This window comes from Saimiri boliviensis, chromosome 17 (assembly GCF_048565385.1).
Source record: "Saimiri boliviensis isolate mSaiBol1 chromosome 17, mSaiBol1.pri, whole genome shotgun sequence".
NCBI classification, from domain to species: domain Eukaryota; kingdom Metazoa; phylum Chordata; class Mammalia; order Primates; family Cebidae; genus Saimiri; species Saimiri boliviensis.
In genome coordinates this window covers 7,665,656-7,690,588 of record NC_133465.1, presented here as the reverse complement: position 1 = coordinate 7,690,588, position 24,933 = coordinate 7,665,656, and the positions used below count along the sequence as shown (strand labels likewise).

Here is a 24,933-nt window from a genome sequence, read left to right as displayed (position 1 = left end):
GAAAAAAAGAAAAGTAGGGGTTCCCGGCTTGTGGGAGCAAGCGTGAGCCGGGAAAGCCGTTCTGCGGCGCTTTCCAGCCTATCCCGCCGGCGGAAACCGCAGCCCCAGGTGTGCAGGGCCGCTCTGTGGGAAGAGGGTGGCAAGGGCGGTGGTGGCCGGAAGGCGTCTGCACCTGGCAGCCTACAGGCAAGGTCGGCCTCGAGGGTGCAGGCGAGCGGGGCTGCTCTCTACAAAACCGAGGCTGCAGACTCCCGCCCTTCGCTCGGGTCGTTAGGGGCAACCTCAGCGCTGCGGCCCCAGCCCCGCCCTTCGCGCCGAGGCCAGGTGGCAGTTGGGTCGCCACCGGCCCGTTTGATTTCCCGCGGCCGGTGGAAAGGGGCGGAGGGGGGAGGGGAAAGGGGCCGCCGGCCAATGGGTTGGGCCGGGAGCGGTCACGTGGCGTCCCGGAGGCGGGGCCCAGGTGTACTTACCGGGCTGCCGGCGGGGGCCGGGGCCGCGGTGCGAAGTCCGGGAGGCGGGGCCAGCGTGCGGGCCAGGGGGCCGCCGGGCTGGGATTGGCCCGTGGCTGGGAGGCGGGGTCTGCGCCCGCGGCTGCAGCGGGCTGCGATTGGCCTCGGCTCCGGGCCCGCTGCCGGTGTGCGGGCGAGGCTCGGGGCTCGAGGACCGAGCGGGGCGGCGGGTTCGCGAGCCGGGGGGAGGGGCTGGGGCGGTGGCGGCGGCGGCGGCGGAGGCGGCGGTGGCGGCGGGGGCCGGTACTGGACCCGGCGGGATGAGCGAGGTGGAGGCGGCAGCGGTGGCGACAGCGGCCCCCGCGGCGACGGTGCCCGCGACGGCGGCAGGGGTGGTAGCGGTGGTGGTACCGGTGCCCGCGGGGGAGCCGCAGAAAGCAGGCGGCGGGGCGGGCGGCGGCGGCGGCGGGGGCGGAGCCGCCTCGGGCCCCGCTGCTGGGACCCCCTCGGCGCCGGGCCCCCGCACCCCTGGCAACCCGGCGACGGCGGCCTCGGGAACCCCCGCGCCCCCGGCCCGGAGTCAGGCGGACAAGCCGGTGCTGGGTGAGGGGGGGGCGCGCACGGGGCGGCTCTGAGGGGTCGGCGGGCTGGGGGAGGGGCAGTGTGGAGCCCGGCGGGATCCGGAAAACCAAAGGCGGCCTGGCCGGGAGGCCCAGAGCGCTAACTGGGCTGGGAGCTGCGCACCCAATAAAGTGGATTCCCCTGGTGGGAAATCCTGCTGTGCTTTCCTGGGCAGGAGGGCGGGGCCGGCAGGTTTAGCTAAGGCTGTGGGGTGGAGAAGAAACCCCCAGGGCCGGGCCACGCCTCCGGGCGGGACACAGTGCCGGGTTAACTCGGTTAGAACTAGGGAAACCTCTGAGCCTAGCCAGCAGGTGCCCTGGGGACTCTTGCGTTGGGAGGGGTAGAAAAAAAACCCTCAGTTATGGCCTGGGGGCAGCACTTTGCAGACCAGGTGAGTACCCAGTTCTAGGTGAAGGGCCTGGATTTGTAGGATGTGGGGAACTTGCCTTAGAGTTGGAAGGCTTTTTGAAAGCCTGAGTCCCCTGTGTGGGTGATTCCATTTGGTGGAATAGGGTAAGAATACCTTGAAGCTGCTAGTGAAACCTGGTTTGCTTGAAGGTAACCTTAATAGTAGTTTGGAGCTTAATTGCAATAGTTGCGGCTATTTGGAGCAGCAATAAGGCAGTAGGCTAGATTTTTTTTTTTTTTTTTTTTTTTTTGGAGTGTCTCAAAACTGAGTCCAACTCCATCTCTTCCCCCCCCCCCCCCCATCTTACTGTCCCCACTGCATCTCTGCCTGGCAGCAATCCGAGTCCTGGGCACTGTCAAATGGTTCAACGTCCGGAATGGTTACGGATTCATCAACAGGTATCCAAGGAACCCAGGGCGGGGGTGGAATGGGTGTCTTCCAAACTGGCCTGTGGGACTGGACACCTGCCCAAGCTCATCTCCACCCCTGCGGAGGCACATGGTTGCAATGTCCAGCTGATGCTGGTTGAAAGTCTTTAACCGCAGCACAAATGTGCGCTTAGTGACAAGAGGAAGCCTCCTCCACATCTTCAAGGGCAGCAGAGGATTAATGATTCAGGAACTTGGCAAACCTGGCTCTGACCCTGCCAGCTTCTCGTCTCACCTTCTGGAATTGCTTCATTACTTTCACTCTGACATGCCTTTGGGGCACAACGTATTGTAGGGTTCTCTGCCTCAGGGCTCCCGGCTGGAATCCTCACTGATTTCCTGTTATGGCAGCACTCACAACTTATCTCCGTTAAAGAGCTGTGGCTCATTTGAGCCCCCCACCTGTTGGGACTGAGGCTGACAGTGGGGGGCAGGAGGAAGGAGCCCGAGGCTGCTGCTCTTCTTCAGAAGGCAGCCCCGCCCCTCAGCACTGGGAGAGGCTGTGGCAGTGGATTCTGGGCGGAGCCAGGTCCCGGCTGGCCAGTGGGCCCTTCCCCAGCCTGGGCATCCTGCCTGGCCCGGCCCTCCTGGGAGGCCCCAGTTCCCTCTTAGCAGGCTAACCCTTGTGCAGATCCAAGGGCTTTACAGCTAAAATGTTTGTTCTGGGGAAGGGTCCCTGTCTAATTCTGGAAACGGCAGACTGGGTGCAGGGCAAAGGGCCTCCAGGAAAACTTTTCCTTTCTCCCCTCCCCCCACCGACTGGCGTGCTCGTGATAGAGACTGGGTGAATGTTTTCTTCTCTCTCACCCTTGGTCCCACGCTTGTGGCATGTGGGTCTGACCCTGGGGTTCACCTCCAGGCTGAGGATGAGAATAAAGTTTTGTGGCTGCCTGGAGCAAGTTCCTGACACATTGTTCCCTTCACCTTCTTCTGCACCTCTGGCTCCATCTGCACTTTCTGCCTTCTTGACTATAGAAGGAAGAAGACAAATGTTCCAACCGCGATGGGGGTTGGAGGAGGGGGAATTGGCTAGGGGCAGTTGCAGCCAGCGCTGGCAAGTTGTAAGGCTCGCCTCGGTTGAAGTGTGGCTCGAGCTGCCTTTGCCTCCCCAGCTTGCCCTTGCCTTGTGAAGTCCAGGTGTGGCACTGAGGTTTTAGGTGTATTTCGCTTTACATCAGCTTCTGGGGTCCTGCTCTTTCTCCCTTACCCCGGGCCCTGCGTACCCCTAACTGTGGAATGCTGGCAAGGATCACTGAACTTAGACGGGGCAGCTAAGGGGGCCCCAGTGAGGAGCTGAGGGCTTTGTTCAAGTCCCCCCCTTAACAACCCATCCTGTTCTGCAGGAATGACACCAAGGAAGATGTCTTTGTTCACCAGGTAAGATCTAGGTCGGCTTTCTGCGGGCAAGAACCGGCCGTCTTTGAAGGCCTTCGCCATAGTCCTTAGCAGTGCCCTCCGTCGTGTTTCTCTGGCTCTTACTTCTTCACCACGGCGCCCTTGCCAGGGAATAGCTCCCTCATCTGCCTCGGGTGCCTGTGTCGACCACCATTAGCCGCACTTGTGTGGGGTTATTAAACATCTGTCGGAGTTGAGCAAGTCACCCCTGGGTATGGCATGCTCACTACCTCCTGGGACCTGTTAACACTCCAGGAAGCACTGAGGCAGTTTTCAGAGGGAGAAGGTACTTGGGTGCAGTGGTTCTCAAAGCGTGGCCCCCACACCAGCAGCAGCAGCAGCAGCATCACCTGACATCCAAAGTCTCAGGTCCCAGCCCAGACCTGGTGAATCAATCAGGGCTGGGGCTGGGGCTGCGGAGTCTGTTTAATGAGCTCTCCAGGTGATTCTGATGCACGCTACAGCTTGAGAACCACTGCTTGGTGGAAAGAGCTCTCAGTGGGACCGAGGTAAGAAACGCAGTGCGTTTTACCCGCTTTGCAACTGAAGACTGTCCCTGCCTTCTGCTTTGCTTTGGAGTTCATGTTTCTCGCCTCCCTTTTTGAAATCCCTGAGGGGGAAAGGCGGGAGGGAGAGTGTGTCCTGGGGACAGTGGTTAACTGCACCATCGTTGCTGAGGCCCCTAGTGTGTGACTTTTCCCCTACTAAACTTTGACCACCTCCTTGCTCCACCCTCCAGCTCTAGACCCCAAGTCAAATGTGGAAAGAATGAGATTGGGTGGTGGACCCAGCAGCGGGTGACAGAGACTCTGGTCTTGCTGGCTCACCTTTCTCCTGGTCTTTCCCCCAATCAGACAGCTATTAAAAGAAACAACCCCAGGAAGTTTCTGCGCAGCGTTGGAGATGGGGAGACTGTGGAATTTGATGTCGTGGAAGGAGAGAAGGTTTGGGGACTGCTATGGGGTATAGAGTTGACCAGGCTTATGGGAGGGTGGCCTGGAAGTCATGGCAGGGTAGACGCTCCTGGGCCCGGCTCTGCCCCCTTCTGTGGGAATAGATCTGTGTTCTCTCCCCCTGATGCCCTCTTCCTTAACACCAGGGCTAAGGGATGTCCTAAATATGTCCCTGTCACGTTGGCAGTGTCTGGGTTTCTTCTCTGTAGTTCACCAAGCACTTCCACATCTGTTCTCCACATGGGGCCCTGTCCTCAGACTTCCTGAGTCCGCCTCTGGAGTGAAAGGTGGATGGTGGCTGCCAGGCCTTCCTCCACTCAGGAGGGTGCAGTAGCAGTTATTTCAAAACAACAGGTTGCTCCTTCCTAGATGGATGCACATGCACTCCACTGCCCCTCCAGGGAGGGTAGAAAGAAGTTGGAGGAGCTGAAGGAAAGCTGGAAGAAGGGGAAGCAGGTTGGGAGTGTGCGCCCGCTGAAGTGGGTTCTGACTGTTCGCTCACCACCTTCCCAGGGTGCAGAAGCCGCGAATGTAACTGGGCCTGGGGGGGTGCCCGTGAAGGGCAGCCGTTATGCCCCCAACCGACGTAGGTTCCGCCGATTCATCCCCCGGCCTCGCCCAGCTGCCCCACCACCCATGGTTGCAGAGGTTCCCTCGGTGGGGACAGAACCTGGCAGCGAAGGGGAGCGGGCTGAAGACTCAGGGCAGCGGCCCAGACGACGGCGCCCGCCACCCTTCTTCTACCGAAGGCGGTTCGTGCGAGGCCCCCGGCCCCTCAACCAGCAGCAGCCTATAGAGGTGAAGGGAAGCTGGAGTATGGGAGCCAGTTCCCCAAGTTCAGGAGAGGAGTAGGAGTTAGGATAGAGATCATGGGACCCCAAAGGAGGAGGAACTGAGGGTTGGGCAGAGCTGTGGATAACCTGGCTCCGGGACAGCCGCTGTCCCCACAGCTCACCAGGGCCTTTGCCTATTCCAAGGGCACTGATGGGGTAGAACCCAAAGAGACAGCCCCATTGGAGGGGCACCAACACCAGGGAGATGAGCGTGTCCCCCCGCCCCGGTTCCGGCCCAGGTACCGAAGGTAAGACTCCCTGCTGGGGGGCTTGGTCTCCCCCTTCCCTCCAGTGCTGGTTCCTTGGGGAAAGGACAGGAGGGTGGAAGGATGAAGCTTGAGGCAAGAGCCTGGCTCCCGGGGAGAGGGGTACCTTGCAGGGAGGCAGTGCTCATAGGCTGGAAGCCTGGCTCCTGGAGGTGAGGTGGGGCAGGGCAGCTGGGGGAGCCCTGGGGAGGGAGGCGGTCAGCCCTGGGTGTTCCCTGGTCCCTTCAAGGCCCTGCTCCTTTCCCTAGGCCTTTCCGCCCCAGGCCACCCCAGCAGCCTACCACGGAAGGCGGGGATGGCGAGACCAAGCCCAGTCAAGGTTCCGCGGATGGTTCCCGACCTGAGCCTCAGCGCCCACGAAACCGCCCGTATTTCCAGCGGAGACGGCAGCAGCCTCCTGGCCCCCGGCAGCCCGCAGCCCCTGAGGTGAGGACCCCAGGATGTGGGATGAAAGAAAAGGCTGAGACCAGCTCCCCCACACCCCTCCTTTTCTTTTTTCTTCCTACTTTATCCCTTGGCTCCTCTCCTCCCTTGCCCTGGCCCTGCCAACACCTGCTTCCATGCGGCCTGCTGGATCCGCCCCTGGCAGGTGCTCCCTCCCACCAGGAAGCCCCAGGGGAGGCAGTCAAGCCCAGGTCACTGCCCCCGCCCCTCAGTGCTGCCTAGAGCCATAGCACCAGCTTGTGGATGTGAACTGGAGGAAATGATTGAGGGTATTAATGGGAAGGGAAAAAGTGAAAGAAGGTTGAAGTTCAGGGCTCTGAAGAACAAGTCTCGGCCTGGCGAGGTGGTTCACGCCTGTAATCCCAGCACTGTGGGAGGCCGAGGAGGGTGGATCACTTGGGGTCAGGAGTTTGTGACCAAACCCTCCAACACGGTGAAACCCCGTCTCTACTAAAGATACAAAAATGGCCGGGCGCGGTGGCTCAAAGCCTGTAATCCCAGCACTTTGGGAGGCCGAGGCGGGTGGATCACGAGGTCAAGAGATCGAGACAATCCTGGTCAACATGGTGAAACCCTGTCTCTACTAAAAACACAAAAAATGAGCTGGGCATGGTGGCGCGTGCCTGTAATCCCAGCTACTCAGGAGGCTGAGGCCGGAGAATTGCCTGAACCCAGGAGGCGGAGGTTGCGGTGAGCCGAGATCGCGCCATTGCACTCCAGCCTGGGTAACGAGAGTGAAACTCTGTCTCAAAAACAAACAAAAAGATACAAAAATTAGTTGGGCGTGGTGGTGCGCACCTGTAGTTGCAGCTACTTGGGAGGCTGAGGCAGGAGAATTGCTTCAACAGGGAGCGGGAGGTTGCAGTAAGCTGAGATTGCACCACTGCACTCCAGCCTGGGGTGAGACTGTCTCCCCCCGCCCCCCAAAAAAAAGTCTCAATTGGCCACTGCTGTTCCCTAGACCTCCGGCCCTGTCAACAGTGGGGACCCCACCACTACCATCCTGGAGTGATTCCAACTCAAAAGACAACCAGAGCTGCCATCTGGTGAGTGGCTGATGCAGTCGGGTGGGTGACCAGGAAGGTAGGGGACTGGGTGGCAATAAGTGGCTGTTGTTCACGATCTGTCCATTCCCTTTTCTCTCTCAGGTATCTGCCAGTTTTTCCAACTGACCTGTACCCTACCCAGTACCCCGTTCCTCCCTTCCCATGATTCATGGCATCAAAACACTAGCTTTTCACCTTTTCCTTGAGTCTCAGGAGGGCCAAAGCAACAGCCTTTTGCTTTTTTTTTTTCTCTTCCCTCCCGTTACCAAGGGTCAAAGGAAGGGATCCATCCTCACTGTTCAGAGATACCAACTCCCTCCCCTAACTCGGGCTGAGAAGGAACCGGCCAGCTCTTACCTCCTCCTGGTTGTTTTTCTTCCCCCCCCCCCCAGTTTATTTTTGTTTCCCCCCCGGTCCCCTACCTCTGAAGCCATTTTATGATCTGTCATGTGCCACCTGAGCCTCCAGTAAAAACAAAAACAGGCTTTCCTGTGGTCTTGGTCTCTGCCTCTTCTGTTTTGGAGAATTGCTAGTAACTCACTGTCGAAGGTGGGGAAGAGGGGATGTAGGGCCATGGGCAGGGCCTGGCATCCTTGCTCCTGGGTCTCCAGCTGTGCCCCTGATGAAGAGTGCCCCCATCAGGGAGTTTCACTGCCCATCTGTGATATGGGCTGCCACCTCCCTTGCAGAGTGAGTGTTCTGCAGATGCCAAGAGTAGTGCCCGCCACTGGCAGCTACAATTTATTGAGCATTTACTATTAATAAAGCAATGAGTAGAAATGTAAGGGCATGAGCGATGGCATCCAGAAGATTCTGAGGCCTTGAGCTGAGCCAGGACAGAGGGAGGAAGAGGGGTGAAGAGTTATGGTCCCTGTCTCAGCCCGTCCTCAAGTGCCTCCACGCCAGGATGCCTGTCTTCAGCAGTGACTTTATAGATCTGTATATACACATTTCGGACAACCGACCTTTGGTTTCTTCTCTCAGGCCGACTTTTCAAATGTATATAAAAACATCCACAGGCTCCTCCCAGCCCAGTGTTTTCAGGCAGCCTTTCAAATCCCCTCTTTCCCTTAGTTGGTCAAAAGCCTGTGGGCAAAGCACCCTTCCAGGAAGGGAGAGGAAAAAAGCTAGGGCTCCCTCTTGGCAGCCTTGGGGAACAAGGCCTGGGGTAGAGCCCGAGGGGTAGAGCCCCATGCCTAGAGGCAGGAGCCTGCTGTCCTTCTGTCTTGCCACACATGGGCATATTCTTTCCTGTTCCCTCTTAACCTGGAAGGCTGAGCCTGCAGTGAGGGAGGTGAGTCCTTTTCCCTGGAGGGGTCAAGACAGAACCCCCTTTGCCCAGAGTCTGTATGGCAGGAATTCAGTGAAAGTCCCAGATTGCGGGAGGAGTCCAAGGTGGTGGGAAACTCGGTTTCTTGTCTCATGTCCTGCTCTCTGCTCCGACTTGTCCCACTGAAAAAGTCTAGACCTCTCCTCCCTCTAATCCCCCTTCTCTAGCAGGGAAGACGGTATTATGGAGCTGAGTCTGGCTGGGGTGGGGAGGAAAGGGGATAGGGGAAGGAAGAGGGAGGGGAGAATGGCCCACCCTGATGGCCATGGCCTAACCACAACACAAATAATCCAAGAGAGTCACACGAGGGGAATGAGGGGGTGCTCAGACCACCCTTCCCCCAGCTTCCCAATTCTACCAGGCTGCAGGGATTCTTTTCCACCTGGAAGTAATAGGGAAGAGAGGGTTAAAGTGCTGCAGAGGAAAGGAAGGGGTCTCTGGGGCGGGTCGAGAGAGCTGGCTCTCCCACCCCTGCCTGGCCCCTCAGTCGTTCTCATCTGGCCCTAAGTACTCAAGTTCTGTGCTGGGTTTCACCTCCTGCTCTAAAAGAGAGGGTGTCCGGTGGAAGGCAGCTGAGATCTGGTCGAAAGTCCGGCCTCGAGTTTCAGGTACTCTTAAGAAGGTGAAGATGAAGAAGCCAAGCAGGAGGACGGCAAATAGAAGGAAGACGTAGGGCCCCATAGCCTCCTGGGACAGGTGGAGAAAGGGGTGTTGACAGAGGGAAGTGGCGAGGGAAGGGGCCGCTAATGGCAACCAGGAGCTAAAGGCCTTCATAGGGAGCTGGGGAGCCTGCGGACAGCAGCTGGCTCCTCCAGGGACGAGGGAGATGACTGGGAATGAGAATTTACACGGAAAAGAGGATTCTCTGAACCCCAGTACGCCTTTAGTTTTTGGCCTCTTCACCATCCTCAGTTATTGCACTCAGGAGACTCCCAGCTGTTCGTAGTATTCATGGGAAGTTTACCGTTTTATTCTCGGACTAAGGTAAGTTCTGCCACTGGTTCGTCTTAGGCACCTCAGGTGCTATCCAACCTAGGTCAGCTCCCTTCCTTGCTCTGATTCTGTAGAGCAGGTGGTCCACCCAAATGACCCAAAGACCCATGGTCTACGGCTGGAGGAGCCCCTGACTGGAAAGCAAGTGGGCTCGCTGTGTGTTGCCCTCTGACCTACAGTGTGGGAGGTGGGGGTGGGGGCAGGGACCTACCGCAACATACTGGAAACCCATGCCAATGATGAAGTTGCTCGTCCAGTTGGAGAAACCAGCCACAGCCATGGCTGCTGGGCGGGGTCCCTGGCTGAAGAGCTCGGCCACGATGAACCAAGGAATGGGGCCAGGGCCAATCTCAAAAAATGCCACAAAGCCAAAGATGGCCACAATGGAGATATAGCTCATGGCTGGAACTCGCTCCTAGAGGCCAGACAGGGAGGGTGAAGAATCCAGTTGAGGCCTTTCTGGATCTTCCCTTGCCCTCAACCCAGAGAAATGAAATCTAACCCCTTCCCCAGCAGCTTGTGGGAGGCCTGCCATCCGGGGTTAGAGCATGCCCTTGAGCCTTTCTGAGCACTGACATTCTGCTGGCTATCTCAAGCAGGCTCAAGGCAGAGGAAATGTTACTGCCTCTCGGTTCTCATGATGGTCAGTTCTCCCTTGACTCTAAAGCTGGGTCCTTAGGAATGGTTGTTCCCTAGGCTTGACAGCGGCTCTCCCTGCTGGCTGCCAGAGTTGTGCCCCAGCTGGCACCCAGTGCACCCCAAGACCCTCAGGAGCACAGACCACAGTCCCAGCAGATTCTGGAGCCCACCACCCACAGTCCTGGCACAGAGCTGGCGCCAGGATGGAAATCGTGTGTGATACGGAGGGGCCCTGGCTGGTCCCAGAGACTCTCAGGACCCTTCCTATGGGCTGGGCTGCCGGCCCCTCCCAGCCTCCAAGCCTTACCAGCAGGAGCAGAGCCACAGTCATCAGGATGGCACAGCCACACATGCCTGCCAGACCCAGGAGATGGAGTGTCCGGCGCCCCGCCCGCTCCACCAGCAACACCTGCGGGAAGAGTCAGAGCTTGACCGGAGCCTTTCAGGCATGGGAAGCGGGAGGGACCGTGTGGGTGAGGGCAACCAAGAGTAGGACCTCCAGGACACCCAGGGATGTGAAGCCAGTGGCTTGGGCCATTCCAGAGGTGAGCAGTTACCGAGACCAAGGTGAAGACTGTGTTGACTACACCCGCTCCTATGGTGGCATAGGCAGGCTGGCCTACCCCTGCTGTCTCGAAGATGCTGGTCGAATAATAGAAAACCTAGAGGTAGGGGAGAAGAAGTGATGGCAGGGATGTCCCTTCCTCGACTCCAGCCACAACAGGCTGGCCTGACCCTGAGTGTTGGTGGAGAAGGCTCACTTCCCACTCCCGTTTCCCTTCCCTGGGCTGTGCCCTGCCTGGAGGCTGCTCCACACATACAGCATTGATGCCCGAGAGCTGCTGGCTCAGCTGCAGCACAACCGCGATGATCAGGGGCTGCCGGTGGGTACGGCTGCCCAGGAGCTGGAGCAGGGACAGTGGCCGCTCACGCTCCAGCTTTCGCTTCTCATCCTTCAGCTCAGCCAGCGCTCCAGAAACATCCGCCCAGCCTGTCAGGCGCTTCAGACCTGAAGGAGGGAAGGTTAGGCCTGAGGGAATCTGAGAGGAGGCCAGGTGCTAGCAGGATGGGGCCGGGGTATGGGCCTGGGTCAGACTGCAGGGGAGAGCTTACTCTTTCTGGCAGGCCCCTCGAGATTCCGGATGATGTAGAGGTAGCGGGGGCTCTCAGGACAGAAGGGCAGCAGGACCAGCTGCAGGAGGGCAGGTAGCACTGTGAGGCTCAGGAGCAGTGGCCACAGATTAGCAGTGCCCAGCAGGGACTCCAAGCCCAGCACCTGTGGGAGAAGGTTGGGAAAGAAGGCAGGTCACTCAGCCCTCCTCCCTTGGCCTGGAAGCCCATCACATTCTCCAGAGCCCCACCCCAACCACTGCCCAGGCACCCAGGAGGCCCGGCCCAGTCACCTGGGCGATCAGAATGCCAGTGACGATAGCTAGTTGGTTGAGCGTCCCCAGGGCACCCCGCAGGTGAGTGGGAGCAATTTCCCCCACATACATAGGCACGAGCCCTGATGTCAGCCCTGGGGGAGGGAAGAAGAGAGGGCTGAGGGCATTCCATCTGAAAACCCAGGCATGGGGAAAGAGAACAGGGCGCTAGGCAGGACTGTGGTGCCCGTGAGTACCTGAGTAGGCGCCAATGAGGAACCGTCCAAGTATGAGCATTTCGTAGGAGGCGGCAGCATTGGCCAGGCCCATGAGGCTGCCGCCCAGCACCGCCAGGACGTTGTTGACCAGCATGGCCCTTTTCCTGGCAGGCAGATAGAGTGAGGCTGTGAGGGTTAGGGCACCCAGCGGTGGCTCCCTTCCTGTTCCCTCCACCCCTACCCTCCAGCTCCTAACCTTCCAAGCCACTGAGAGATGACGCCAATGAGGAATGAGGAAATCATGCCGCCCACGGAAAAGATGGCGACGGAGAGGGCCCAGAGGGTGGTGAGAGTGCCTGGTGGGATGGAGCTGGGTCCCTCAGGCCCCTGCCTCCCCAGCCATGTCTCATTGTAGCTCTGTTCAATCACCTGGGGGACAGGAGAGGAGAGATTCCCTGCAGACCCTCCGTTTTCCACCAACCCTGGGGCACCTGTTTTCCTCCCCTGGTACTCCCAACTTGCCAGCTGCAGTCCCTCACCTTCTGAGGGGCATTGATGACCCCAATGTTGTAGCCAAACTGCAGGGAGCCAAGCACAGCAGAGAACACAGCAAGGACCAGGGTCCCAGTCACTCGCTGCTGAGAGGGTTCCCCATCCTGGACAGGCAGACGCAAAGACACAGTATGTCACATGGAATCAGGATTTTTTCTTTCCGCTAGGGGCCTGGGCCTAGCTGGAGCCTGAAGATACTGGGCTCCATCCAACATGTTGGGTGAGGGAAACTGGGCCATATTAGGAATTGCACAAAGATCTCAATGTAAACAGGAGCAACACACAGCTCAACTGCAACCTAGACATAGAGGAGAAGCTGGATGTTTGAGAAATTAAATCTCAAAATTCTTCTGTGACCTTGGGACAGGCTTGGCCTTCAGAGCTCAGATTTGTGTGACCTTGGGCAAGTCACTTCCCTGCCAAGAAGTGGGTGTCCTCTGTGAGATGGGGGTGATGCTGCTTGCCTTGCCTACCTATCTGTGAGAGTATTGTGAAGATCAACATCACATGTTAACAGTATCCCTGACAATGCTGTTTTTATAAACTGACAAGTGAATTATTATCATCAGCCACTGTGCTCTTCCCTCTCCTCTGGGGTTTCCGTCAGTCAGCTCCAGGAGGGTCCCAATAGGACCAAGAAGTGCTGTTCCAGAAAGGACATCCTGGTCATCTAGGGGTGGTCTTCTCTATGTCGTGGCCTGGCCTTCCCCTCTAAGCTCCGACCAAGGGCGGAGAGCCGTGTGGGGGTTCTGCCTGGGAGAGCCGTGCCCAGGGGAGGAGGGCAGGAAGGTGGTGTGAGGGGCGGTGGCAGTGGTGGCCGCTCACTGGCGGCACAGACTGTCTCCAAGCGGAAACCTGAGCTGGGGGGGGGGGTGCGGTGGCTGACAGTCCTCTCTGCCCCTCCACCAACCATGGGGCCAAGGGAAAGTTCAGCGTCCTGGAGGGCGGCCAGGAGTGGGGGTGGGGGCCCGCGGAGAGCCTCCGGTCCTCGAAACACTGGCCGCGAGCGGCGATGGACGGACAGCTCCCGGAGGGCAAGAGCCGTCTGGATCTACTTTCCCGAGTCGGATCGAGGGCAGGGTGTCCCCGATTCTGGAGCGCAGCGCCGCGTACTAGGCAAGGGGGTGAACTGTGAAAGGCCCTCCAGACCCACTCTGTCTCTTGGTAGGATTGGAATCTCACAGTCACGGGTTGTCCGGGCCGGGTATAAATAGCCAGCCAGCCCCTCACCTTCACCCCCTGCGCCTGCGCAGGAACCACCCCCGGCTGACTCCAACCTCGACCCCAGCCCAGGAGAAGCGGGACCCTAGCCCCCCGCCCCGCCCCGCCCCCTCAGGATGAATCCTACTTCGGAGCCGATCTGTTGGAAGCCCGACGGCATCTTGTCTTAGAAGAGTTGGACGCGCAGGGGCGGCGAAGATGAAAGCACCGATCCGGGAGCCTGTGGCCCCGGCCTGGGGGGCAGAGGCCTCGGGGGCCGCGGGGGTCCCGGAGCGACGTGCGATGGAGGGCCCGGTGGGACCCACAGCCACAAGCCAAGGAGCCAGAGAGCGGTGGGGCTCCCACGGATCTGGCGGAGCCGGGCTGCGGGAAAAGACGCGGGGAGCCCCCGCCACCTCGCGCCTGCCCCCGCGGGCCACGCCCTTCACAGCACCCATTGGCCAGGAGCCCGCACACCCCAGAAGGCCACGCCCCCTCCGCCTGGGGTTTAGAGTTTGGCTGGAGTTCGTGGGGCCGGTCAATGAGGCCACGCCCCTCCGCGTGGCCGGCGAGACACGCCCCTCGGGTTCCCGCCAGCCTCCGACTGGGAAAGTTTGAGAAAAGGGTCCCTGGAAGAAAAGGTCCGGCCCACCCACGTGTTAGGACTCCGCCCATCAGCTAGGATCCCGGGCCTCAGAAACCTTTGAAAGTCTGCGGGTTTGGAAGGTGGGGTCTGAGAGAAGAGGACCGGCCAGGGGTACTTGCCCCGGGGAAACTCCAGCAGCCTGAGACCACTCGCGAGCCCGCGCGCAGGGTGGGAGAAGAGCAATGCCCCGAAGTAACCCGGGGCGGCTATTTTTAGCTCCCACGTCCAAATGTCAGGTCCCGGGTGTCTCGGCCTGTCGCAGGCGGGGGCGGAGAGACAGGGAAATGGAGCCTTAAAGGGTCCACGACATGCTTCCCACCGAGGGTGGCCCTGGGGGCCAGGAAACTCCATTCCCAGCGGGTCTGGTGGCCGGGCTGTGTGGTCCTGTCTTTCAGTGCCTCCCCGCTCCGGGCACTGCCTATCCCGCCCTTCCCCTACACCCATTCCCCAGGTTGGTTCCTGGAGCCGGTCCGAGAGACGATTGGTCACGCTGACCACACCTCCAGCCCTGAGGTGTCTGGGCCTCTGAGGTCTCTGAGCATATGCTGGCCGCGTGGACGACACGCTCTCTGGAGGCTGTTCCGGGTTTGGATCCTCCGCCAAATTCTGCCAGGCAGAAAGTGCGCGACCTAGGGTCGGCGCGTGGGGAGAGAGAAGCGAAATACTCAGAGGGTGGAGAGTATCTGGCTTAGAAAACGATCTTCGGAAGCGCAGGGCTGTGGTGCCACCTGGAGGGCGAGCGAGGAGCCGCAGCAGATTGGACTCGGGGAATCTCGACCCACTGTTTCTCGTCCTTCCGCCACCCTAAGGGTTCAGTGACATCGAACCCAGGCCCTTCTCTGGAGCTGCAGATCAGGTGCTCCGTTACCGCCCGGATGTGGCATGTGGCAGCTCTCCGGAGGAGCATGTCCAAACCTGCTCCTTCTCCTAACTTCCTTATCTCAATGAATTACCCGCCCAGTAACCCCTGTGGTAGAAGTCAGGCTCGATTCCTCCTGCTGTTTTATCGTTTCTTCCCTCCCTCCCTCCTTCCTTCCTTCCTTTCTTCCTTCCTTCCCTCCTTCCTTTTTTGATGGAGTTTCCCTCTTGTTACCCAGGCTGGAGTGCAATGACTCCATCTTGGCTCACGGCAACCTCGCCTTCCGGGTTCAAGCAATTCTCCTGCCTCAGCCTCCAACCTGGGGAATGTGTGTGGGGAAAGGGCAGGATTGGCAGTGCCCGGAGCAGGGAGGCACTGAGTAGCTGGGATTATAGGTATGCGCCACCACGCCTGGCCTAAAATATTTTTAGTAGAGACGGGGTTTCTCCATGTTGGTCTCAAACTCCCGACCTCAGGTGATCCACCCGCCTCAGTCTCCCAAAGTGCTGGTATTACAGGCATGAGCCACTGCACCCGGCCTATCCAGTTAGTTTCTAACATTGGTGCTTTGACCTCCAAAACTCTCCCACATCCGTCCGATATTCTCCACTTGCACAGCTGCCACTTCAGTCCAGATCACTGTCACGCTCATTGGTCTTCCTGCTCCTCTTCTATCCTTTATGATGAGTGCAGAGAACAATTTTCAAAGATCCAATCTCATCTCTCATGCAAGAAGTCACTAACACTTTGTTCCCCCAACTGTCAAGTTCAAATCCCTTTTCAGAGTGAACAAAACCTCCTGCCTCTGTTCTCCCATCTCTGGCCTTACCTATCTCTCCTGCCTCTCCTTCTGTCTCCTTCGCTCTGGTTCTGAGCAATGTCTAAGTCTTTATTGTACCCAGAACATGCTGTGCCATTTCACCCCTTCTTGATGCCTTTGCTGCACTAATCCTCTGCAAAATCTGGAATGCCAAAGGACTCCACTCCTATACATCCTTCAAAGAAAGCTTCCCCACCCAGCTCCTGCTCCACAGGTTTGCTTTGCTTCCAGCTTCTGGGGACCTTGATCCCTGAGTTCCAGCAATGCTATGGCCTCCCTTTATCTCTTCCCTATATTTTGTTTACATAGTTGGGTCTCTGGTACAGAAGATTGAACCAATGACACAGTTCTTAGCACACTGTCTTCATCGATCTGTCTCATTTTTATTTTTGTTTTTGTTTTGAGACGGAGTTTCGCTCTTTTTGCCCAGGCTGGAGTGCAACGGTGTGACCTTGGCTCACTGCAACCTCCACCTCCCAGGTTCAAGTGATTTTCCTGCATCAGCCTCCCGAGTAGCTGAAACATGTGCCACCAGGCTAGGCTTATTTTGTATTTTTAGTAGAGACATGAGTGGCGGCGGGGGGTGGGGGGCGGTTTCACCATATTGATCAGGCTTGTCTTGAATTCCTAACCTGTCTGGTGATCCACCCACCTCAGCCTCCCAAAATGCTGGGATTACTGTCCTGAGCCACTTTGCTGTGCCTTCTGTCTGTGTTTGAGTTGGGGTCTCTCTCTGTTGCTCAGGTTTGAGTGAGTGGCACAGACAGGCTCGCTGCAGCCTAGACTCACTGGGCTCGAGTGGTCGTCTCACCTCAGCCTCTCAAATAGCTGAGACTACACGTTTGAGTCACGACACCCAAAGGCTTTTTTTTTTTTTTTTTTTTTTTTTTGAGATGGATTCTCTCTCTGTTGCCCAGGCTAGACTGGAGTGCAGCGGCAAGATCTCGGCTCACTGCAGCCTCCGACTCCCAGGTTCAAGTGATTCTGCCTCAGCCTCCTGAGTTGCTGGGACTACAGGCGCTCACCACAACGCCCAGCTAATTTTTTTTGTATTTTTAGTAGAGACGGGGTTTCAGTGTGTTAGCAGGGATGGTCTCCATCTCCTGACCTCGTGATCCACCCGCCTCGGCCTCCCAGCGTGCTGGGGTTACAGCCATGAGCCACCACGCTCAGCCCAAATGCTTATTTTTATTTTTAAAATTAGCTACTTCCACATCCATTTCTCATTTTTCTTCCTTCAGAAGTCAATTATTCCAGGCTTGGGTAGGGGGGTGGCTCACATCTGTAATCTCACTGTAATCCCAGCAGTTTCAGAGGCTGAGATCAGAGGATCACTTCAGTGAGATCTCCAATACTCCAATGCATTAAATGTTCATTTTTTTTCTGTGTGCTCTTACAAAATATAAATCATTTTGTGTGCAAAGTTGTTTTTTTTTTCTTTTTATGAGACCCAGGCCGGAGTGCAGGGCATGTGATCTCCGTTCACTGCAGCCTCCACTTCCCAGGTTCAAGTAATTCTCCTGCCTCAGCCTCCTAAGTAACTGGAATTACAAGCTCACATCACTGTGCTTGGCTAATTTTTGTATTTTAAGTAGAGATGGGGTTTTACTACATTGGCCAGGCTGATCGTCAACACCTGACCTCAAGTGACCTGCCTGCCTCAGCCTCCCAAAGTTCTGGGATTATAGGCGCGAGTCTTCATGCCTGGCCCAAATGTTTTAAATGTATGTAAGTAGCATCTTGTTATATATTTCAGTCTGATCTTATTTTCAGGAAGCACAATTTTTTTAAACCCACTCGTGTTGTACGATGATCAGAGGCTACTACTGCATGATGCTCTGCAGTATGGGTGGTGCCACATTTTACCTGCTCACAGTCCCACTGAGGAGCGCCCATGGCACCCCGAATTGTCGACCACAACAAATAATATGGCACTGGCAGAGTGCGGTGGCTCACACCTGTAATCCCAGCACTTTGGGAGGTTGAGGCAGGAGATCACCTGAGGTCAGGAGTTCAAGACTAGCCTGGCCAACATAGCGAAACCCCGTCTCTACTAAAAATACAAAAATTAACCAGGCGCAGTGGTGGGCACCTGTAATCCCAACTACCCAGGAGGCTGAGGCAGGAGAATTGCTTGAACCGGGGGCGCAGAAGTTGCAGTGAATTGAGATCTCACCATTTCATTGACAGAGCAAAGTTCATCTCAAACAAACAAAAAATGAGATCAGTTACTTGTCAGATTTAGGCATTGCAAATACCTTCTCATATTCCATCATCTCTGTATTAATTTTTCCTTTGTGAACTTCATGGAATATATATATTTTTTTCAGATGGAGTCTCACTCTTTCACTCAGGCTGGAGTGCAGTGGACACAATCTTCGCTCACTACAACCTCCACCCCCTGGGTTCAAGCGATTCTCTTGCTTCAGCCTCCCAGGTAGCTGGGATTACAGGTGTTAGCTACCACATCCAGCTAATTTTTGTATTGTTAGTAGAGATGGGGTTTCACCATGTTGGTCAGGCTGGTCTTGAAGTCCTGATCTCAGGTGATCCATCCACCTCAGCCTCCCAAAGTGCTGGGATTACAGGCATGAGCCACCACGCCTGGCCTCTGGATTATTATTTAACAATCATTTCCTCAAAAAGTTCTCTCTGACCTCATCCTAGCATAGACTCACCCTCATCACATTACGCTGTTTTATTGCCTTCAAAATATGCACCATTTTGTTTATCTCTTTATTGTCTGCTTCCTTCTAGAAAATAAGTTACATGAGTTCAGTCTCCTTATCCGTTTTGTTCCCTGCTGTATCTCCAGGGTCAACTATAGTGCCTCGTCCTTTTTTTTTTTTTTTTTTTTTTTTAAGAGACAGGATCTCTCTCTGTTGCCCAGGCTGGGGTGCAGTGGCAGGATCATAGCTCACTGCTGCCTTGAACTTCTGGGCTTAAGTGATCTCACCTTAGCTTCCTGAGTAGTTAGGACTAGAGACATGACCACTGTGCCTGGCCATGTTTGGCACATTACAGACACTTAGAAAATATTTATTTATTTATTTTTTTTTTTTGAGACGGAGTTTCACTCTCGTTACCCAGGCTGGAGTGCAATGGCACGATCTCGGCTCACCGCAACCTCCGCCTCCTGGGTTCAGGCAATTCTCCTGCCTCAGCCTCCTGAGTAGCTGGGATTACAGGCACGTGCCACCATGCCCAGCTAATTTTTTGTATTTTTAGTAGAGACGGGGTTTCACTATGTTGACCGGGATGGTCTCGATCTCTTGACCTCGTGATCCACCCGTCTCGGCCTCCCAAAGTGCTGGGATTACAGGCTTGAGCCACCGCGCCCGGCCCAGAAAATATTTATTGAGGGCTGGGCAGGGTGGCTTTCACCTGTAATCCCAGAACTTTGGGAGGCCGAGGTAGGCAGATCACTTGAGGTCAGGGGTTCAAGACCAGCGTGGCCAGCATGGTGAAATCCCGTCTCTACTAAAAATATTTTTAAAATTAGGCAGGTGTGGTGGCAAGTACCTGTAATCCCAGCTACTTGGGAGGCTGAGGCATGAGAATCGCTTGAACCTGAGAAGCAGAGGTTGTGGTGAGCCAAGATCACACCACTGCACTCCAGACTGGGCGACAGAGCTAGATTTCATCTAAAAAAAAATTGTTGAAAAGTGAATGAAAATACTGTTTATTTGCAATTTATTCATTCATTAATTCCTGAAATATTTATTGGTGACAAAATCCAGACACATCTCTATCCTCTTGGAATATACAGTACAGTGGATATTGACATTGAATAAATAAGCATGTAAAGTAAATACAGTATTTTCAAACTGTGATAAGAGCTTTGAAAGAAAAGTATTGGTAGCCTTGAGAGCATTATGCAGATGATCTGACTCAGCCTGGGGTGGGGTGGTCAGGCCCGACTTTCTAAAAGAAGTGATATTTGAGGAATAGCTGAAGGATGAGTTGGTTAGCTGGATAGAGGAAGGCGGGTGGGAGTGAATGGAGAAGAGCTTCTAGAAGCAGAGGACAGACTGTGCAAAGGAACTCCAGTAAATAGGAACAGAAAGAAGGCCAGTGTGGCTGAGGCAGTCAGGTCAGCCATGGTATGGCACTTACTGGCAAGAACACAAGTGTCACTGAAAGATTTTAAACAGAAATTGTCAAAACTCTGAGTGGATTAGAAGAGGTCACTTCAGAGAATAGAGTTTAGAAGGACAAGTGTGAAAGTTAGGGACACTGGTTTGGAGGCAGTTGCTGTGTCCAGACTTGGCGTGCTGTGGGGTGGCAGCAGTGAGTTTAGAGAGAAGCTGGATATAGTTAAGTGATGACAAACATTTTCCTTTAGAGCTCAAAGGAAAATTTTCAAGAAAATCTCAGCTGGTCTGCAGGTAGTGAATTATTTCAATTGATCAGTTGAAATAATTCACTACGTGCAGACCAGCTGAGATTTGATCAGTAATTTGATCTTTTTTTTTTTTTTTGGAGACAGAATTTCGCTCTTGTCGCCCAGGCTGGAGTGCAGTGGCGTGATCTCGGCCGGCTCAGTGCAGCCTCCACTTCTCAGGTTCAAGCGATTCTCCTGCCTCAGCCTCCCAAGTAGCTGGGATTACAGGCATGTGCCAACATGCCCAGCTAATTTTGTATTTTTGGTAGAGACAGGGGTTTCTCCTTGTTGGTCAGGCTGGTCTTGAACCTCAGGTGATCCACCCCCTCCTCAGACTCCCAAAGTCCTGGGATTACAGGCATGAGCCACCGTGCCCAGGCAGGAACTTCTTGTTCTACTTTCACCCCCTTCTCACTACTGTGCCTGACTAGTCTCTTAAAATAATTTGTAAAAGCCTAGGTGTGGTGGCTCACACCTGTAATCCCAGCACTTTGGGAGGCCGAATCGGGTGGATCACCTGAGGTCAGGAGTTCAAAACCAGCCTGACCAACATGGTGAAACCCCATCTCTACTAAAAATACAAAAATTAGCTGGGCATGGTGGTGGGTGCCTGTAATCCCAGCTACTTGGGAGGCTGCAGCAGGAGAATCCCTTGAACCTAGGAGGTGGAGGTTGTGGTGAGCCATGATCGTGCCATCGCACTCCAGCATGGGTGACAAGAGTGAAACTGCCTCAAAAAGAAAAAAAAAAAAAAAAAGAGTTCATGGAAGTCTTCACTTTTTACAAAAGCAGGTCAGTGAGTGTAGCATAAGGGGCCGTTTAATATGTTTAGCGAATAAACGAAGGAAAGACAGAGAAATGTTTGAGACGGCAGAACCATGATTTAGAAAATGTGAGAGAGTCGAGGTAAAAAATGGAGACAGGAAAACGAACTGTGAGAGAGCCAGAATAAGCAGGGTATGTGAGTCTGAGAAGTGTGAGGAGGTTAGAGGGTAGGAAGATTGGGAGGAAACTGGGCCGAGTGGGTGGAGAAAGTGCAGTGTGCACCTAAGAAGAGGAAAGAAAGATTAATTTCTGATGCTGGACTCCAAGGAGACTGGAGACAAGGCGCAAAGGTAAACGAAAAGACAAGGAGTGGGCTGGGCGCGGTGGCTGACGCCTGGAATCCTGCACTTTAGGAGAAGGCAGCGGCGGATTGCTTGAGCTCAGGAGTTGGCGACCAGCCTCAGCAACATGGTGAATGAAACCCCTTCTCTACCAAAAGTCCGAAAATGTTAGCCGGGCGTGGTGGTGCGCAGTGTGGTCCCAGCTCCTGCGGACGCTGAGGCGGCGTGATCGCTTGAACCGCGAGGTGGAGGCTGCAGTGGGCAGAGATCGCATCCCTGCACTCCAGCCAGGGTGACACACTGGGATCCCCCTCTCCAACGAACAACAAAAAGGACAAGGACTGAAACAGGAAGACCCAATACAGGAAAGGCAGGAAGGGGAGATGACCGAAGATGACAGGGGAAGGAGCAGAGCATGAAAGGGGTGCCAGAAGGAAGGAGGGAGCAGTGCTTTGGGGAGGGAGAGCAGGACTGCAGGATGAGGGCCCACGGATGACCAGCTTAGAGAGCCACGTTAGAGAGGACAGAACAGTGAGGGCGTGAAAGAGTGCACAGCAATAGGCAATCCGCGCCTAGGCCCAGGAGGGAAAGAGAAACGGGCGAGTGGCTGGGGGAGGGGTGGGAAAGGCGGAGGGTAGGTCTGAAAAGACTCCAAGGGAGGGGAACGATGGGTGTGGCCAAGACTCTGACCTAGACCTCACCCTGCTCCCCACCCTTGGCCGCTGCGGTCCCAGTGGTTTCTTCCTCCTGTTAGGAGCCTTGACGCCGGAGGGGATCCCAATGGTAGGTGGGGAGGTTGAGTGCAGAGGGTTCAGGCTGGGAGTCATGTCGGGTTGGAATGGGGGCTGCTGGGGAGCCACGCTCAAAAGCCGGGTTTCTGTAGGGGGGCAGAGTCAGACAACCGGGACAGTGAAGTGAGTGCTGAAGGGGGCGACTCTCAGGGATCGAGACAGGGCCCCCGCAGGTGGGATTGACCAGGGAGAAAGAAAAAAAAAAGGAGACCAGCTGGTGGAGGCGAAAGCAGGGCGGAGCAGAGAGTACTTTGGACAGAACCCGGACGCGGGGCACCCCGCAGCGTCCCAGACGCACCTGTTGGGAAGAAGGGAAGGGCATCCCGGTGTTCGAGGGAAATCCAGTCCTGAGGGGCTGACTCTGACTCTTGGGATTCGGAGCCACCACCTCCTCTCTAGCGGCGGCCAAAACCTGGCAAGTGAGGGGGCGTGACCCTGGTGCTCAGGTTTCTTCCTCCTCACCTGGGCAAGGAGGGGTGGGGGCCGCGACTTCCGGTTCAGGTGAGTGTCCCTTCGGTGACGTCAGGTCACCCTCGGCCGCCCCTCCGGTCTCACCTCCCCCTGCCGCGCTCCCGGTGCCCGCAGGCCGCGCCCCCGACGCCCTACATATACTCAGGTACGCCCCACCTGTCCGCCTGCACCTGCCGGCTCACCTCCGAGCCGCCTCTGCCGCGCAGCGCAGCTTCGGCGGACAGCTCAGGAAACTTTGGGACTTGCCGGAGCCCAGAACCGCGCCCAGACGGCCCCTCCACCTTTTGTTTGGCTAGGGTCGCCGAGAGCGCCGGAGGGAACCCGCCTGGCCTTCGGGGATCGCTTTTGTCTGAAACCACCTCCCGGCGTAGCCTGTTCCCTCTGCCGCGAGGCCATCGCGTCACTGGAGGGGTTGATTTGTGTGTCTTCGGTGACAAGATTTGCATTCACCTGGCCCAAACTCTTTTTGTCTTTTTGGGTGACTTGAAAACTTCACCTCAAGTTTTCTTTTGTGGGGCTGCCCCCCAAGAGTCGTCTGTTTCACTGTAGGGTCTCCCGCCCGGCGCCCCCAGTGTTTTCTGAGGGCGGAAATGGCCAACTCAGGCCTGCAGCTGCTGGGCTTCTCTATGGCTCTGCTGGGCTGGGTGGGTCTGGTGGCCTGCACCGCCATCCCGCAGTGGCAGATGAGCTCGTATGCAGGCGACAACATCATCACGGCCCAGGCCATGTACAAGGGGCTGTGGATGGACTGCGTGACTCAGAGCACTGGGATGATGAGCTGCAAAATGTACGACTCGGTGCTCGCCTTGCCCGGTAAGGCTGCGGGACTGACGGGGCGGACGCGCCCCGGACCCAAGTGGCGGGGGTGGCGCTCGTGGCAGGGCCGAGGCCCCACGGCTGGGCGCCCTGGGTTGCCGGGGAGCTGCGGGGCGAGGAAGTGGTCGCGCGGGAGCGGCGGGGCTGGGCGGGAGCGGGCCGGGGTTCGGGCTGCACGTGGGCGCGCACCTCGGCCGCCCGCGGTCCTCTTCCGCCCCCAACCCAGCCTCCTACCCGGCGCGAAGCATTGGTGCTTAGGCCGCGGCCGTCCCCTCCCCGATCCCTGGGCAGTCTACGGCCTCCGTCATCTCCCGCCCTTTACTCAAAAACGGGCCCGGGCCGCAGGGCGCGGGGCGCACGGAGGGCCAAAGGGCGGTGCGGCTGTTCCTAGTGGGCCGCCGCCTGCGGCCTCTAATCTTATCGGCCGATTAGCCGAAGCCACAAACCCGGTGGCCTCGATAGCGGGCTCAGAGCGAGGACGCCGGCCGGCTTGTGCGCTGCGCGGGGCTCGGGCCACCGTCTCCGCTTCTCTTCGCTGCCCCCTTTCACCCTTCCCCCTATCCAGGGCAGTTTCACCGAAACCCTGGTGCCCCGGGCGGATCCTGGGGCGGAGAGGGCGGGGCGGGAGCAGGAAGGCCGCGCTGTCGGGAGGGGCGGGGACCTGCCTGCTGAGCCCGCGCCTTGGACACCTGGGGCCCCAGGCCTGCGGCAGAGGCAGGCGCCGGCCTGTTGAGGTCCAGGGGTTAGTGGGCGCGGCCAGCAAGCACGAAGACTGGAGCTGCCTGAGGGCCACCCGCATTTCCAGCAATGACAGCGCCCCTTCCCCTCGCCCGCAGCGGCCATGCAGGCCACTCGAGCCTTAATGGTGGTCTCCCTGGTGCTGGGCTTCCTGGCCATGTTTGTGGCCACGATGGGCATGAAGTGCACGCGCTGTGGGGGAGACGACAAAGTGAAGAAGGCCCGTATAGCCATGGGTGGAGGCATAATTTTCATCGTGGCAGGTGAGCCCCAGGATTCTCTCCCTTCTGGGAGGCCAAAGGCCGGGCAAGGTGCTGGTTTAAGGCCTCACCATACCGAAACCCTCATTCTCTCTTCAGGTCTTGCCGCCTTGGTAGCTTGCTCCTGGTATGGCCATCAGATTGTCACAGACTTTTATAACCCTTTGATCCCTACCAACATTAAGTAAGTCTGGGAGCCCTCCCTCCTAAGGGGACAGGTCTGGGGTCCTGGGATAGGGAGGGCAGAGGCAGGCCAGGTTTTCTAACCTCCGTACCCTGCTCCCTTCTCTTCACAGGTATGAGTTTGGCCCTGCCATCTTTATTGGCTGGGCAGGGTCTGCCCTGGTCATCTTGGGAGGCGCACTGCTCTCCTGTTCCTGTCCTGGGAATGAGAGCAAGACTGGGTACCGTGCACCCCGCTCTTACCCTAAGCCCAACTCTGCCAAAGAGTACGTGTGACCCGGAATCTCCTCCTATGACCTGTGACCTGTGACCTCCTAGCCCCAGCCTGACAGGCTATGGGTGTGTCTGGATGCCCTAAAGGGCCTGGGGTTAGGGTCAGCCTGCGGGCAGGGTGCGGGACAAAGGCCTCCTGGTCACTCCTGTCACTCCATGTATAGTTCTGTGGGGGTGGGGAGGATTGGTAGGAGAGACAAAAAGAGGGAGAGTGTGCTTTTTGTACAGTAATAAAAAATACGTTTTGGGAAGTAGGCTTTTTTTTCCTTCAGGGCCTCTGCTTTCCTCCTGTCTGGGAGCTTGGAACCTTAAGTACACTTCAGTTCAGAAAACACAGAGAGCGCCCCAGTGGCTTGCATGGCCATTCCTGGCCCCCACTGACTCCACTGACAATTGACTAGAAGAGGCAGGTGCTTGTATCTCAACATCCAGTCCCACCCCCCTCT

The 24,933-nt window shown here is 56.8% G+C and overlaps 3 protein-coding genes across 5 annotated transcripts; 2 read left to right on the top strand and 1 right to left on the bottom strand.

Annotated features, from left to right (window-relative positions):
• The first annotated feature begins 635 nt into the window (after positions 1-635).
• Positions 636-7,323, top strand: YBX2 (Y-box binding protein 2). Its single transcript, XM_039476608.2, has 9 exons — positions 636-1,052; positions 1,814-1,877; positions 3,251-3,284; positions 4,157-4,246; positions 4,769-5,053; positions 5,233-5,336; positions 5,603-5,780; positions 6,760-6,844; positions 6,947-7,323. The coding sequence occupies exons 1-8, from the start codon at positions 770-772 to the stop codon at positions 6,808-6,810; spliced, it is 1,089 nt and encodes a 362-aa protein (XP_039332542.1). The 5' UTR covers positions 636-769; the 3' UTR covers positions 6,811-6,844; positions 6,947-7,323.
• A 234-nt stretch (positions 7,324-7,557) lies between these two features.
• Positions 7,558-13,588, bottom strand: SLC2A4 (solute carrier family 2 member 4). Its single transcript, XM_003929151.4, has 11 exons — positions 13,289-13,588; positions 11,928-12,044; positions 11,645-11,817; positions 11,428-11,552; positions 11,210-11,325; positions 10,920-11,082; positions 10,628-10,815; positions 10,364-10,468; positions 10,114-10,215; positions 9,379-9,582; positions 7,558-8,861 (listed from the first exon to the last, which is right to left on the bottom strand). The coding sequence occupies exons 1-11, from the start codon at positions 13,319-13,321 to the stop codon at positions 8,658-8,660; spliced, it is 1,530 nt and encodes a 509-aa protein (XP_003929200.1). The 5' UTR covers positions 13,322-13,588; the 3' UTR covers positions 7,558-8,657.
• A 7,407-nt stretch (positions 13,589-20,995) lies between these two features.
• CLDN7 (claudin 7) lies at positions 20,996-24,738 on the top strand. 3 transcript variants are annotated; one of them, XM_074388129.1, is made up of 5 exons: positions 20,996-21,085; positions 22,514-23,030; positions 23,870-24,034; positions 24,131-24,215; positions 24,328-24,738. In XM_074388129.1, the coding sequence occupies exons 2-5, from the start codon at positions 22,808-22,810 to the stop codon at positions 24,488-24,490; spliced, it is 636 nt and encodes a 211-aa protein (XP_074244230.1). In that variant the 5' UTR covers positions 20,996-21,085; positions 22,514-22,807; the 3' UTR covers positions 24,491-24,738. The 3 variants fall into 3 exon arrangements, with proteins under 3 accessions (XP_074244230.1, XP_010338070.3, XP_010338071.3); XM_010339768.3 differs by lacking the exon at positions 20,996-21,085 and adding an exon at positions 21,653-21,738; XM_010339769.3 differs by lacking the exon at positions 20,996-21,085 and adding an exon at positions 22,226-22,362.
• Positions 24,739-24,933: the final 195 nt, after the last annotated feature.